Source organism: Anarrhichthys ocellatus, unplaced genomic scaffold, assembly GCF_004355925.1.
Source record: "Anarrhichthys ocellatus isolate YVR2014 unplaced genomic scaffold, GSC_Weel_1.0 scaffold7, whole genome shotgun sequence".
NCBI classification, from domain to species: domain Eukaryota; kingdom Metazoa; phylum Chordata; class Actinopteri; order Perciformes; family Anarhichadidae; genus Anarrhichthys; species Anarrhichthys ocellatus.
The window spans coordinates 4,462,939-4,477,679 of NW_022280037.1; the positions used below are offsets into that span (position 1 = coordinate 4,462,939).

At 41.5% G+C, this 14,741-nt stretch overlaps 1 protein-coding gene across 2 annotated transcripts in view; it reads right to left on the minus strand.

The window, feature by feature from the left end:
• The window catches only part of evla (Enah/Vasp-like a), a 26,856-nt gene extending 15,011 nt beyond the window's left edge, over positions 1 to 11,845 (minus strand). The window contains exon 1 of one of the 2 annotated variants that reach the window (XM_031848106.1): positions 9,638 to 11,845. In XM_031848106.1, the coding sequence (XP_031703966.1) occupies positions 9,638 to 9,726 (89 nt within the window). In that variant the 5' untranslated portion in view covers positions 9,727 to 11,845. The remainder of the gene's footprint in view (positions 1 to 9,637) is intronic. The other variant, XM_031848104.1, reaches the window with a different exon arrangement.
• Between the last annotated feature and the right edge of the window lie 2,896 nt (positions 11,846 to 14,741).

A 14,741-nucleotide genomic window follows, 5' to 3' on the forward strand; every position in this document is an offset into this window, starting at 1 on the left:
TTATCTGCCAATTATTGTCTCGATCAACCAATTCACAGTTTAATCTATGAAATGCCATAAAGTAGTGAAAAACACCCGTCACGACATTCCAGAGCCCAAAGTGATGTCTTCGAATTTCTCGACCAACACTTGAAAAACCTAAAGATTAATCACTATCATATATCTAATGTTAATACAGCAAATGTACTAGTTTTGGTCTCATTGATTGACAAATTGATGAACTAACAAATTGTTGCAGCTTTAAAATTAAAAATTTCAAATAACCTGATACAGTTTTCTTGTTCTTCAGTACATTTTCAAAAAGGAAAAAGTATGGAGTGTTGAAAACTGTGCCCTGCGCTCACAAACCATTATTACATTGAATTTGACTAAACAATAATATTTGAGCATTGGGAATGACACACTGGACATGACCCTGTTAGAGAGGTTTCCCAGCAGCACAACACTGTATTATGAGCCTATGAAAAAAGACAGAATTGCTGACAAGAACCAAAAGTGTGATTAATTATTCTATTACCTTGACTATTGAACATGAAGCCAGAAGTGAATGAGCTTAAATGGTGTAATGTTATACCCCGAGCAATTTAGTACAATTACATTAACAATAAAAATGGCAGAAATTATAGAAATGAGGAAGCGGATACATGAGGTTGTCTTTCACAGCGATTATCAGGGGCTGGGATTTGTTTCCAAGGCCCCAAGGACGGCAGTAACATTCAAAAGCCAACATGTGACCTCCCCGCCTTTCCTTTGAGGCGCCGATCTGCAGGAGGAAGACAACTGACACCTGAGAGACCCCCTCCGACCGATCCAACACATGGTTCAGTCCCAGCCGGCTTCCTCTCACTTGACCTGCCATCATCTGCTCTTCAGTTCTTTTACGGCCGTCCGAACGGCCTCAAATAACTCAGTGATGAGCTAGTGTTGCCTCTATTGGCTTCATTCAAACCCTGCATACCTGATGTTTGTTTATCCATTGGAAATAATAATAATAAAAGTGCATTTTGGATGAATTTTCATAAAATCTACAGTACAAGGAAGGAATTCAGAATAAAAGATGTTACGTGCTCTCAACATTCTTTTAACAGAGGAATCAATATGGTATTAGTTCCATTTTTTATTTTATCTAAAAATCTTTCCATGATGACAATATCCGAGTTAAATAACCTGTTTGACACATGACATAAATAAGTTTATTTCCGTGCAACAATTTCAGAAAGTCTGAGAATAAAATGGACAGCGACGTCATGTCGTTCCTCAGGGAGAAGCCTTTAAAGCTCACTTGACAGATGCATTTCAGCAACTACTCCCATGATTACAACCACCCTGCATCTGTCAAATACCCATCATGCCGCACCGCACAACTGCTGTCGAGTTAACCAGCAGCAATACCACAAAGCTATCACAACACAATCTATTCATGACAATGATTCGAGCAGAGAGACATTTTGTAGACTGTCAAATGTTGCAAGGCAGTATACAAAAGTGGGTCTAGATGTAGATGTGGTTACACAATAAATATCCTCCACCCAGGGACAAGCAGGAACTCCAAAATCAAACAGGAAACACATTTGTCTTTTACACAAGCAGATGTGAACGCAAAGCTCCTCAAATACATTCAGATATATAATCTGATCACAACAAATCACAAAAATCCTATTTTGACAGCGCCGACACAGACGTAACCTAATGCTAATGTCATCTTACTCCTTATATATCAATGTAAATAAAAAAACTGTTCTTTCCTGTGGAAATAATAATCAATTTCATTACTGAGGCTTCAGGATATGGAAATCTGAAAAGTTCACTGCCTCGACATTTGAGGAGAACCTCCCAATCTGAATGCAAAACCATGAGGAATAACTACAGACATCATGTTTCCTAAATCTCGAAATAAGTTTAACAGACTCTCTAATCACACAACTAACACGTCAGAGACCCGACAGACCACCAGAGGCTCTCTGGGAAAAGACAGGGAGGGAAGAGGGAGGTGGCTGCATCTCTGAGATGGATCTTCTTACAAAAACAGGCCCTATTTCTGGAGCAGTTTGGGCCAGAGGGATGGAGTGCCTCCAGCTTCAAGCTGACTGTTTTAGTTCTCTTCAAGCAGTCAGAAATAAAGCGAGCTCTGCTATTCCTCCTTTACATATAGAGTGCGTTGCTCAATTACCACATCATGCGACGTAGATCTAACTGAGACCGTTTCTCTTGAACTGAAGCGCTAAGCTACATTTTCACAGAGCTAAGCTAATTTCGCACCACATCTGACGGTGTGCTAAATGCTTCTGTGTGTAGTTACTGAGGGCGGTGGACTCTCATAGGTCACATGACAAAGAGGAGACAAGGCACAATAGGGCACATGATAGCTGCTCAACATCACAGCTGCTCCTACCGACTACAAAAAATAAAAATGAAATCCAGATTGAGGCCCAACGCTTTATACTTGTTGGATTTTCAGTTGTAAAAAAAAAAAGGGTGACTGAGTAGACAGATGACACAGAGGAGAGGCAAAGAAAACCATGTGACTACTATGTGTTTGTGACGAAAGGATAGCGGGTGATACGGCATCATCTGAAAAAGGTCAGCTATTGCTGAAAATCACAATCAGTGACATTAAAATAACACGATGAACCAAACTGATGTTCAGAGTAGTAATGTTCATAACAGGAAGAACTAAAGGTCAAATTAAAGGACAAGAAAACATGAGTTTTGAATATGTGAACTACAAAGAAGACACATTTATTTAGTGATAAACCAAAATGAATGTTTCTAATGATGAGAATGATACAGAACTTCATACTTGTTCTGTAAATATTGATTTCGGCCTGCAATAGACCCTTTTCACAGCAGACATTTTGACTTGTCACAGCAGGAAACACACATGAAGGGAAAACATTAAGCGACCCAGTAAGTGAGCATCCACAATACCATTAACATTAATGTAACTGTGCAACCTAAACTAAAACACAAAAATGCTTCGTAGAGCTGAGGGGGAACTGCAGAGTCCGGTTGTATTTCTCCGTGGGTTCATCACTACATGTGACCTCTATGTTAATGTAAACATATTGATTACAGCCACTCTGAGAAGTTGAGAGCTGGAATAAACTACAGCTGATCATTGGCCGCTCCAATCCTCGGAGGATTGAAGCCTGCTGGTATTTTCCCTCTTGTGAATTCTATAGACTACATCTTTAAAAATGCATAAGCACTTCCCCACTACCAGCTCATAAATATAAAAAGAGACACACTGTATGTTCCTCATAGCACACTAACAGGCTAATAAAAGCACACATGTTTAAAAGTATGTTTCTTTGCTATTAACAGACAATATATCCGTATTGTTGCAGACAAACACATGTATTCTGAATTTGATGTACTAGTCTGGTTCTTAGAAAGCGTCATCTTAACTTGATATAGCCCACAGCTCCTGTCTGAGCATTTCACCTGTTTTTTGCCGGACTAAGCAGATTTTCTCAGTGGAGGCTGAATAATATTCTCCTCAAAAGGCAGCACGAGAAGAAAAAAGAAGAGGAGTTCAGAGAGAGAAAGAGATGAGAAGAGGGGAGAGAAAAACAAGAGCAGGGAGGATATGAAGGCTGCTGCCACACTGAGAGCTTCCTCATGTCAAATAAGCCTCATAGACGAGTGGTGAAAAGGAGGCCACATTCCCAGGCTTTTGAATTAAGCTCTTCCCTGCACACATGGTTAGACATATGTGCCCCTCCCTCACCTCACCCTCCTCCACACAAATCCTATTCAAACAAACACACACACACACACACACACGCAAAGTGTCACGGCTGTGTGCTTTCAGTCCATTTAAAGACATCACACATGCTGGAAGAAATGATGCCTGTATACATGATGGGTTGAGTGTGCATAGGAACAGTAGTTTCAAGTCTCTGTGAGATTCGTCGGCTTCATGATTAGCTCATTGAATGTATTTAGGCCGGTGAAGTGTTTCCTTGGCATATGTGGCGTTCTCTTTGGGTAGCACCCGGGGGCAGAGCTTCTGTTATCATGGCAATTAGCTTTTGTCGCTGGGGTAATTGTGTCACCCTGCTGGTTCACAGTGGAAGGCACCCGAACAGACCCGAACAAATGCTGAGTCATTCAACACGGCCTTGCACGGGCCGGCTCATGACAGCGTTTTCGATTGGTTGGGCCGTGACGAAAACTAAGGCTTCCAAAGCTGTAGAGGAGTGTTGAACCGTCGATACAGAAGTGGTGCAGTTGTAAGTCCTTGAATTTTACTTGACTAGTCATGCAGCAGCTCCATTCAAACGGATCAACTACTTTTCCAAAGATGAAAGAATGATCTAATAAACCGCACATTGCATTTCTTTATCTTTATAAATGGTATTTTGGGGGGCATTTTATCGCTTTCTGCGACAGTAGAGAGATGAGAGGAAACGACAGAGATGGAAAAAGACGTAAAACAAAGGTCCTGAGTGGACTCAACCTGGGGACTATGGTCTGTAACTTAAACCCGTGGGCCACAAGGATGCCTCGCCATTTCTGTCTAGTTAGTTGATCATTTTCTCCATTAATAAATATATAACCGCTTCCTGTTTGTGTCTGTAGCCACAGCGCAGAGAACGGCAGAGAACAAAACAACAAAACAGTTATTGTTGGGTTTTGTATTACTTGCAATTACTAATTTTCAATAAGTAATGCTTTGATGAGTTCACAGTAAATAAACTCACAGTGCTGGAGAAGCTGCATGTTCCTAACACAGCTGATATTAAATACAATAGACATCCAGCTAAACCAGGCCAATCATTTTCGGGAAACAGAAAAGAAGCTTTCCTGAGTTCCTTTGGCATTGAATCAGAGTAGGAACATTTTAAAATCCTCCCAAAACCAAACCTTTTTGCTTTAAAGAATATTCCTTTAGAGGCACCATCTGCATATAAATCATGTTCAATATCAGGGGAACCAGGGAGTCCTGGCACACACCATGTAACCAGCCTTATTCCTCCTCTTTCATGTCTCAACTCAACTAGCTAATAGGGGAAAACATTGATGGCTAAAATAATGAGAGGAGAATTGATAGTTTGATCGATGCAAAAAAGAAATCTAATTGTCCCATCAGATGTACATACACAGCAAATCATTTATTCTGATTATTTACTGCAACTTAGAGGTGCAGCAGTCAATCTGCACAGCTGGTGACAACCTCACATAACCAATTAATCAATTCATTTCATGTTAATTAAGTCGCTTAAAAAAAATCATAACCTCTCGTACAATTAAAGCAAGCTGAGAGATACGAAAGCATCCGGAGACGCTTCCTGTGCAGCAGGAGTGATAATTACACAGGTTTATGCATCCCTGGTTACTACTGCAGATAATAGAGACATGCAGTCAGTGTCAGGGAGGGTTTATAACTCAATCTGAGGTTTGCTAAACAAACAATGTCATCCTCAGGTAGATGGTGTTAATCTCAGCACAGCAATATGCTGCCATGTCTAAAATCTGTCTGTCTGTGTTGGAGAGACTCCAAACTGTATTAAAAGCATGTTCCAAGTTATCCATCCTGTTCGGGTTTATCCTGGACCCAAGAGGAGATGATAACAGGTTCAATAACCTTTCAGTCTACCGTTAAATGTAAAGCACAAACAGCTTCAACTCAGAGCCTCTTCTTACTGAGCGTGAGGCCTCTATAATGTCCTGCCACTCTTTTATTTTACAGGAACAGAAATACATAATTATACACCCACATATGATGGTACCCATACTGTACGTACACCCAAAATAACAGTCACTGATATTTTTAGTGAAGGGCCTTATGGGCAACAGAAACAGACACAAACACATGTTTGTCTTTCATACTTGTCAATTTGCATTTTTTCGTACTTTAACTTGGGATTTTAGCATAAGTGCGTTCCCACTGACAAGTATGAAAAAAATGCAGTGCACTGCGAGTACCCGGACGGATGGTGTACTCATAACGGTCAAAAAGTTGGAAGTGTGGGACACTGGACACCATTAATGGTCAACATCTTGGCGGCTAGCAGCCAGCTAGCTAACAGCAGCACATGAAAATAAAAACAACTCATTTTTATTCGGGTCAAATTAAACTGTCAAGTGAGCAAACAAGCCGGCAGATGATGCTCTGTCTGGATGCAACTTGCCATTAAAAAGAAGCGGTGAAATTTTGCAATTGTAATTTTTTGGTAAGTAAACAACGGTGAGTTCGTTTTGAGAACACTCTCCAGTCTAAATGTACATACTATGCAAGTGTGTCTTAAACATGAAATAGTCTTCTGACCAGCCCAAATGTCCTCACAATACCCAAATGTCCTTACAACAATGGTTTAACATTTGAATTGGTCCTCATAAAGATAGCAATACAAGCTTCCCCACAACTTGATTGATTACTGTGTATGGATTTGGTTAGTTGTCTGTTATCATTCTCTCACCATGAGGATTATAGCCTCCTGGGCATTTTAGGGCACAGCAAAGCCGCCGCCTGTGTATAGTATGGATGGGGGTGTATACGTTTACAGTATGGCTGCCTGTGTGTGTTTGGGTGAGTTTGGGTGGGTGCTGGGGTCCAGCTGAAGGAGGGAAGAGGTCTGTCTGACTACTTGGATTAGAGACAGAGCCTGGCTGGCAGATCTTTACCTCATTGCAGTCTTAAATCTAAATTAACCAGGACTTAACTCTCGCACAAGACCTCTAATCTGCTCCATGGGGAAAGTACTGTTAACAGGCACACGGAGGGAACGAAGCCTGCGGGAACTAAAAACAGCACAAGCCAACTTTATTGCTGAGAAACAGTGTGAAGCTGGTTCATTTGTAAGTGAGCAAACTAAGCGCAGTTAGCTTGTTTAGAAGTAACAGCGAGAACCGTGATAGAGGCCAGACTTCACGAATTGCAGTTTAATTGCTGCTTTGGATGCAACACTTGCTGCTGAGCTGAAGTATATGGAACACTGTAATTAAAACTAAAGACGAGACACTCACAGTCATTTAGGGTTTTTAATATTAAGTCCTGTTCAGTTAAATTGTCTTTTGTTATTTTAGTTTTTTGTTGGTCGATCCACCCCTTTAGGTCCATGAACTATGCAATCTGGAAACCATTATACCTGTTAATCGTCGGCATGTTACCGTTGTCATTGTGAGAATGTTGCAATTCTCATTTAACTCTCAGCAACAAAGCAAATAAGCAAAAATAAAGGCAAATTATTTATACTACCTTTTTCAAGGCAATGCAACAACTATAGTAAAGTCCCCATGAAAAACAAAATCCCTTCTTGCATGTTGAATACAGCATCATCATTTCACACTGCAGGTTTTCAGCTTGACTACACTCAAAACACTGCAACAAAGACCTATTTTTCTTTCATACAAAGCCAGGTTCTACATTGTATTTCTACTGTAAGTATGGATATGTATGAGATTTTCTATGTGGGGTATTAATACTGAACATTGATGGAATGTCCTTTCATAGTTATCATGACTAAGACCACAATAGTGAGGATTCAGAGACTTTAAAATTAAGCTTTCCTTTCTCCATCTCCTCCACTAATGCATCACAGTTCCACTAATAACAAGAGTATTATATACTGGCACAGCAGTTCAGATTCTCATAATCTATGCAACATCATCCAAGCTGCAACATCCTTGATCCATCATGTCCAGATTGTGATAACTGTACTGAGCCATAGTGTGTTTATCTAACCCCTGACCCAATGATACACAGCTACTGTGTAATACTGCAGAAAGAGCTACAACTAAGCCCCAAAATGGGGGCGAGAGAAAGAAAGAGAGAGACAAAGAGAGAGAGAGAGAGACAAAGAGAGAGAGAGAGACAAAGAGAGAGAGCGATAGACAGAGAGACAGAAAGAGAGACAGCAGAGTAATGGCAATAATGCAAACAGCATTAATGTGCTTATGTTCTTCGCTAAATGTCCCAGTTGTGTGCAAAAAGCTCAATCTTATGCCAGGATGTATCCGTTTGCAGTGCTGCCACATTTAATTCACACACAACACAGCGGTAGAAAATACGTGACCTATATTCTGCATTTTCTTGACTGTGTGATTGAAATGTGTTACAATATGTTCGAAAATACAGTTAGTGACTGATTACAGGCGTACTGAACAAAACGTGAAAGAATGGTCAGCCACATACATGCATGTTAACTCATTACACTGAATATTTAGTGACTGTAATACTATACGTAGAGTGCATTTACGTAATAGTGTCATTCTGTATATCCATATTTCTATTACTGCCACTGTGGATTAGGGGATAAAGATAACAACCTGTATCACGGAGTGTGCAGTTTCTTCTTAAATATCAATTGAAAAGAGGTTTATAGATAAAATGACAAGACAGGAATGTTTTTGTCTAATCCAGTGAATTACATATGTGAAAAATCTGCGAAACACACTTCTTGTGAAAACATCTAAAGGTATATCAGTGAAATTCAATGGATATATCCTCTTAAAATCTGTGATTCTGGGCTGTATAAATAAAGTTGTAGGGATGCATGATATAAATCTATATCCAATCTAATCCAGATTGTGCATCCATATAAAATCAACAATGTTTCTTTCTGAAATCTACAAAGTATTCAATGTTGAGTCAATGTGATTTTTGTTTGTTTGTTATTGTATCTGACCAGCGCAGCTATCAGTGAAGCAGGCTGAAGTCACGGTGCTGCTACCATCAGCTTTAAGGCAGGTTCTGGTGTCCCACAAGTTCAGGTCAGTTTTAAGCAGCAGCTGCACATAATGTACATAAAACCTCATTGCCCTTCATTTTCATTTTCAACCCCCCCATCCTCTCCCTCATGATAACAAGACAGCCAACAGAGCTGTTTGATCCCACACTTCTCATTTGGGACAGCAGCAGCGACCAAACCTCCCTTCCTCTCTCTCCATCTCTCCGTCGTATCATCAATCCTGCCAGCAGAGAAAGAGAAGGGCACTGGCCCGAAAGACTGCCATTTTAGCCAGAAGCCATGCTGTCTTCAATACTTGTGTGAATTAAACATGTATGGAGTGCTTAGAGCACTGCTATTCAGAGATGCTCTGAGGCTCCCGAGTGTTTAGAATAGAGAAGCTGCTCGCTGTTCACAAAGTGGGCTGCGTCTCTGGCTTTGACTGAAAAGATGCGATCGGGTGGGAGATAAATAAACAAAAGAAAAAAAGAGGATCATCAAACCTGATCAGAGTCACAACTTCTGACACTTAACTCTTATACACACTAACAAAGAGCTGATTTGTTTGCAGTTTTGTGCCAAATAAAATGTATCCATGCACACAATAACTAATCCCAAATAACCTAAATTCCCTAAAACGACAGTCTGTTGCAGCCAGATTAAGATTACAGATTAGTATTTTGGCTGTGATTAAACAACAGGGAAAGATTTGCCCTTCTGTGTTGCTGGAATATCAGGACACTTTCTTTGCACACAATGATCGAACCTCGTTACCCAAAATACCAGACAAGTGTATGTATTCTGAATCACAACTCTCTCCATTTCATTCACCACAAAATGTTTCCATCTCTCTCTTCTTTGTGTTTACTTGCTGCCTTTGACATTTAACTTCCATCACTCATCCCTGACATATACTGCAAGTAGAAATGACCACACACACGCACACACGTGTCGGTACAAACCTGACGGCGATGTGGCTGTAAAACAACCCTGAGTCACTGACACTCTGAGGGAGGCAGTAACGAAGCACTTGGAGCCGCTGTATGTCCATTTTGGTAAACGGGAAAACAACAACAGCAGCGGTTTGTCTATGACAAGAACTCCCTCTTGTGCTGCTCCGTTATCTTAAAAAACTAGAACTCATTAAAAGCAGTTTAATCCTCCTGATGAGAGCCTGACACACAAATTACAAACAGGAGTGACGGCTGCACAAATAAAACAAAAAAGTCCACTTAAAAAATTGAGATCAAAAACATCCCTCAGATCTGAATTCTTGTACTGCTGCATTCGCTATGATGATCCATCCAGCAACAAAGAGAGGACTGAGGGACAGACTGGCAGAGATGAAGTCACTGACCAGCCTGTCTGAAAGATGACCGTGTGTGTGTGTGATTGAACCTCTGTGCTATTGTCATTCTGTTAACCCAAGGGAGATTACCTCATATCCGTCTCAACCAGCTTTTACCCCCCTCCACACACACACACACCCACACACACACACACACTAATGTTTAGTGAGTGTGTGGAGGGGTGTTGTTGGGGTTTGCTACTGCCCCCCCCTCCTCTCAACTAGAGCCTGCTGTTGCCTTAGCTGCCAAGTATTAAGCACAGCCTGTATGACCAACCAGCGGTCCATACTGTGGCCAGCTCCTATCGATTGGGATGCCCTTTACCTCAGAGGACACATGTAGTGGGTGCATTTGTACAACACAGATTAACTGGAAGAGGTGTTCGTCCTAAATGTCCATTAACATCCACTGAGTAATTGACTTACTCCAACGCTCAATCAAAATTTGATGCACGAGATTTTGGAAGTCATCAGATTTATCGTTGGCTGGAGGGACTTTGTCCAGACTATAGACCAGAATAATGAGAAATAGAAGTGGACGCTGCAGTTTGTTTTGAGTGCTGTGGCTCTTCGGTCAGTCCACCACTTTAGTCCGGAGTGAAATATCTATTGGATGGATGCAATTATGCCATGACATGCATCTATGTATTGATGTACCCTGACTGTTCCTCTAGCGCCACCATGAGGTTAAAAAACCGTAACCCCCCTAACCATATCAGGTCAACATCAGCATATTAGCATTGTCATTGTGAGCATGTTGGCATGCTGATGTTATCATTGAGCACAAAGCACCAGTGCTTCTCAGTACAGTCTAACAGAGCAGCTGGTGTTTCTGTAAACTGTTTTATTGATATAGATATTAGCTAAACATTCACTGTCGGATGGGCTGTGATCAAAACAGCACATGGAGTACTGGAATCAGAGTTGTCTCTTAAAACTAGTAGTGATGTTTCAACCAACAAGTCTTCCTCGGGCAATGATCAAAACATGATCAGATACAATGAATATGATCAAAATATGCAATAAATACACCCATTAAAAGCAACACACACAGAGTCCCAGGACTGACAGTACTCCAGTGTGAGGATGACACAACATTACTCTTTGAACTTTGACCTCTCTGGTTCACTGGCCTCCACTCCAACAGCTGCCCTTATATGCCGCGGTGACAGCAAACAACACAAACCACCACGGGGCGTGACAAGGCACGCTGCAGCGCAAGATGCCACTTGTGATTGGTTAAATGAGGGTCACAGACAACAGTGATTGGTCGAACAGGAGAGTCAGTCAACAGGGATTTAGTTTTTTCGGGGCTCACCATAACGCCTGTGGCAAGCAGCATTACTGTTGGCTAGCCTGTGGCTCTGAGTGCCCAGCTGGACATTTCTGTGTCGCAGGCCGGGCAAATGTTAACAAGCTCGATCTGTGACAGAGTCTCTGTCGTGCCCTGAGGAGTGGACACTGTCTGCTCACTAACATATAATAAATGATAACATGCAATGCTAAACTGCTGCGGGGCAAGTGATCACACTGAGCATCAAACGGGAATATTTGGTCTCAACTTTGTCCAGATAGTGTCTTAAAAGACAAAACCTCTCTAAGACCTTTTTTGTTTTCACAGACAGTTCCTGGGAACTAATCCACACGTTGAGAAATGCACCCCAATCCCAATGGAAGCTGATGAAATAAACATACACACGACTGCAACTGCGCTGTATGTCAGAAATATGTCTCAGTGATCAAATTCAAGTCATTACAGAAAACATTTCCTCCCCCCCAAAAGAGTTATTTGGAAAAAACAAAGAAAGCTTCATAGTAACACAGACATGTTTTAAGACAAAGTTGTACCCCAAAATGTATTTCCTTGTGTTAGGGACTAAACACATTTTCTCATATAGCCTCTTTTCTTTATATTGCCCTTCAATTGTGTTATGTATTCACTGTTAAATGAATGGTGTGATTACATCACCTCAAATCCTCAATATTGATCATGTTGACAATATGCTGTGGGTGCATATTGCGTTACTATAAAGTGACGGTGAAAGAGTGAAAAAAACACTTTTATCAGCTCAAATTGTTCGGCTCTGAGAACAGAAATGTCGTGAAGAAAGGTGTTTTCACGATTGCGTTCCTAAAACAGTTAATCAAAAATGAAAGGGTAAAAGGATAAAAAAATATATATCAGTAATGTGGATATGATAACTCATCAAGAAGAGGCATTTATTGTTCATTACAGAGACCCAGTACAGTCAATGCATCTCGTCCCCATATTGGTTTTTATATCAATATACAGTATCCATATATTGAATGAGACTTAAGGAGTCTTTGACAAATGGTTGACTAGGACTCATTGTCTTACTATAAGGAGATCATTTGGCGGTATCATATCCACAGTCAGCAGCAGTAAAGCCTCCCAGAGGGAAAACAGCATGTTGACCCCTTTAACGACATCACTTATTCATTACATATCTCTGTTGATACCAATCGTCCCTTAGGCTAATTCTCGTGAACATACAGTACAATATGGATAGCAACCCCCACTTCTTCGCACACCCCTCCCCCAACTCTGCTTCTCACTCCACCTTCCTCAGCGCTCTCCAGTCCCGTCGCTAATCCTGATCCTTAAAGGGAAACACAGCTTCACAGGATGCACAGAGGGATACACCAGCAGCACGAAATGACAGAAGGAATACAAGACTTTCCACATATTCCATACGTTTCTGTGATTTCCATGTCAGTGTAGAATCTCCTGCAGATATACTGATGCGTTTTGCTGGATATGTCAGCAGAAATGCCCGGAGGATGAGATGGACCTGAACAGCAATAACTGACAACTAAATGGGAAGAAATCATGATGATGTGTTGGTTTAGATGAAGAGTTGAGTTGGTTTTTCAGAAACCTGCAAGTGGCAACTTTAAGGTCATGCTTTGTAATGTGCCAGTATGAGCAGTGCCTCGTGAATGATGAACATACTGTGAGAGAGAGGTTTTCCCTCTCTGTACTGTACTTTACAGTAGATTACTAGAGTGCAAGCGGTCAAGCGTAAACCTCTGACGTTATCTCCTATGTCCCACTCGGCTTCACAACTGTATTTGAGCTCCAACAAATCACCACATCCCGCTGTAATCTGCCAAGGCCATATTATACAGGGACCTTTCTATCCTCGTATCATCTGGCTTTTGATAGTCCCACTCAAGCAGCCATTCACAGATTAGCGCTCCCTATCCCGTTCTTCCTGTCTTTCTTTCTCACACATGCAGCGAGTCAAATGGGATCCGTCCTGTGAACCACAGAGAGCAGCTGAGCGGACACACCGACAGACAGAGAGAAACTCGTTCCTTCTTCCCAGGAAAAGACGGAACCAATGAAAGATTGCTAAATGGTAACCAATCAGGCGTCTCTGCAAACAGCTGGCTCCAGAGAAAACACAGACAGAGGGGTGGAAAGAAGGAGACAGACGAGTAGAGTTTTTCCTCTCCCATTTTCCTCGCTTTCTCTCCAACTTAAGCGAGTTGAGTTGTTATATAAAACAGAGCTGGAACGATGTTCAGAATGCGACAGAAAGGAATACAGGTTTTCTCGCAAACAATCCTACAAATGCCATTTGAAGAAGAAAACTGATTCTCTGGTTTGAAAGATGAGACGGGCTTTAAACAGAAGCACTAGAGAGAGAAGAAGCAACACACCCCAAAGTCACGTTGCCTTACCCAAAATCGTCCAGGGAATACATGTTGCCGAGGAAGACAGCCCAGTCTTCAGGCAAAAGGATGAAAGGAGGTATAAATGGGAAGATTATGGAGGAGAGGGGGAAGAGTCAGCCTGAGAGGAGAGAGCGGTTCACATGCTGTCCGACGCTGAAGCAAACTCAACCGTTCCCCTTCTTCACATCCTCTGAAAACGCTCCATAAAAACCCACTACGCCAACAGAGCAGACATAAGACTGAGACACAGAGAGAGTGGGAGGGAAGGAGTGAGCGAGAGAGATGAGGAGTGTTGCAATAGAGTAAGGGAATGTAAGAGAGAGAGAGAGAGACGAACATGTGACCAGAGCAGACCAGTCACCTCTCTCCGCTCCGAGGATTGTGGAGTGCTGTCTTTCAACCTCCAAGGAATCTTTTCCACTGGATGAAAATTACATGTTAGCCTATATAGGAAACAGGAGTGCTTTCCGAATCCGCCCTTCTATAGCGTGTAAAATTCAGCTTCTAATAGAATCTAAAGTGACAGAATTGTAAAAGGTGCATGAGCTATAACCTCTAATCCCTGTCTAACTATAGAGTGGGGAAACACACAGCAACACTTCAGTCTACATAAAAGGACGCAACGTTCCAGCTCAAAATGAAGTGCACTGCAGGAGTAGATGTCATGATAACTTTTATATTCAAGCAACAACGGATTTATTTCATCTAGGGTAACATTGGCGGTTTCCTTGTGGCTTTATCAGAATTCATCCTCAACCTGGTGGTCCATCTGGCTGAAGCAAACTTAGATTAAGCCTCTTTGCCACAGCGAGCTGAGGTGTGGGAAACAAACAAAGAGCAATGTAGTACACTAAAAGATTAGGGGGCTTAATGGGGTTTAGAAAATGGTAAGAAACATGCAACAGACCCTGGAAGGTCAGTAAAATACAACAAAATCTTATTTTCCCCCCGACAGGGCTTGTATGAAGTAGGGTACAGGTACATGCATCACAAATTTGTAGCTGGTAACGCTGCAG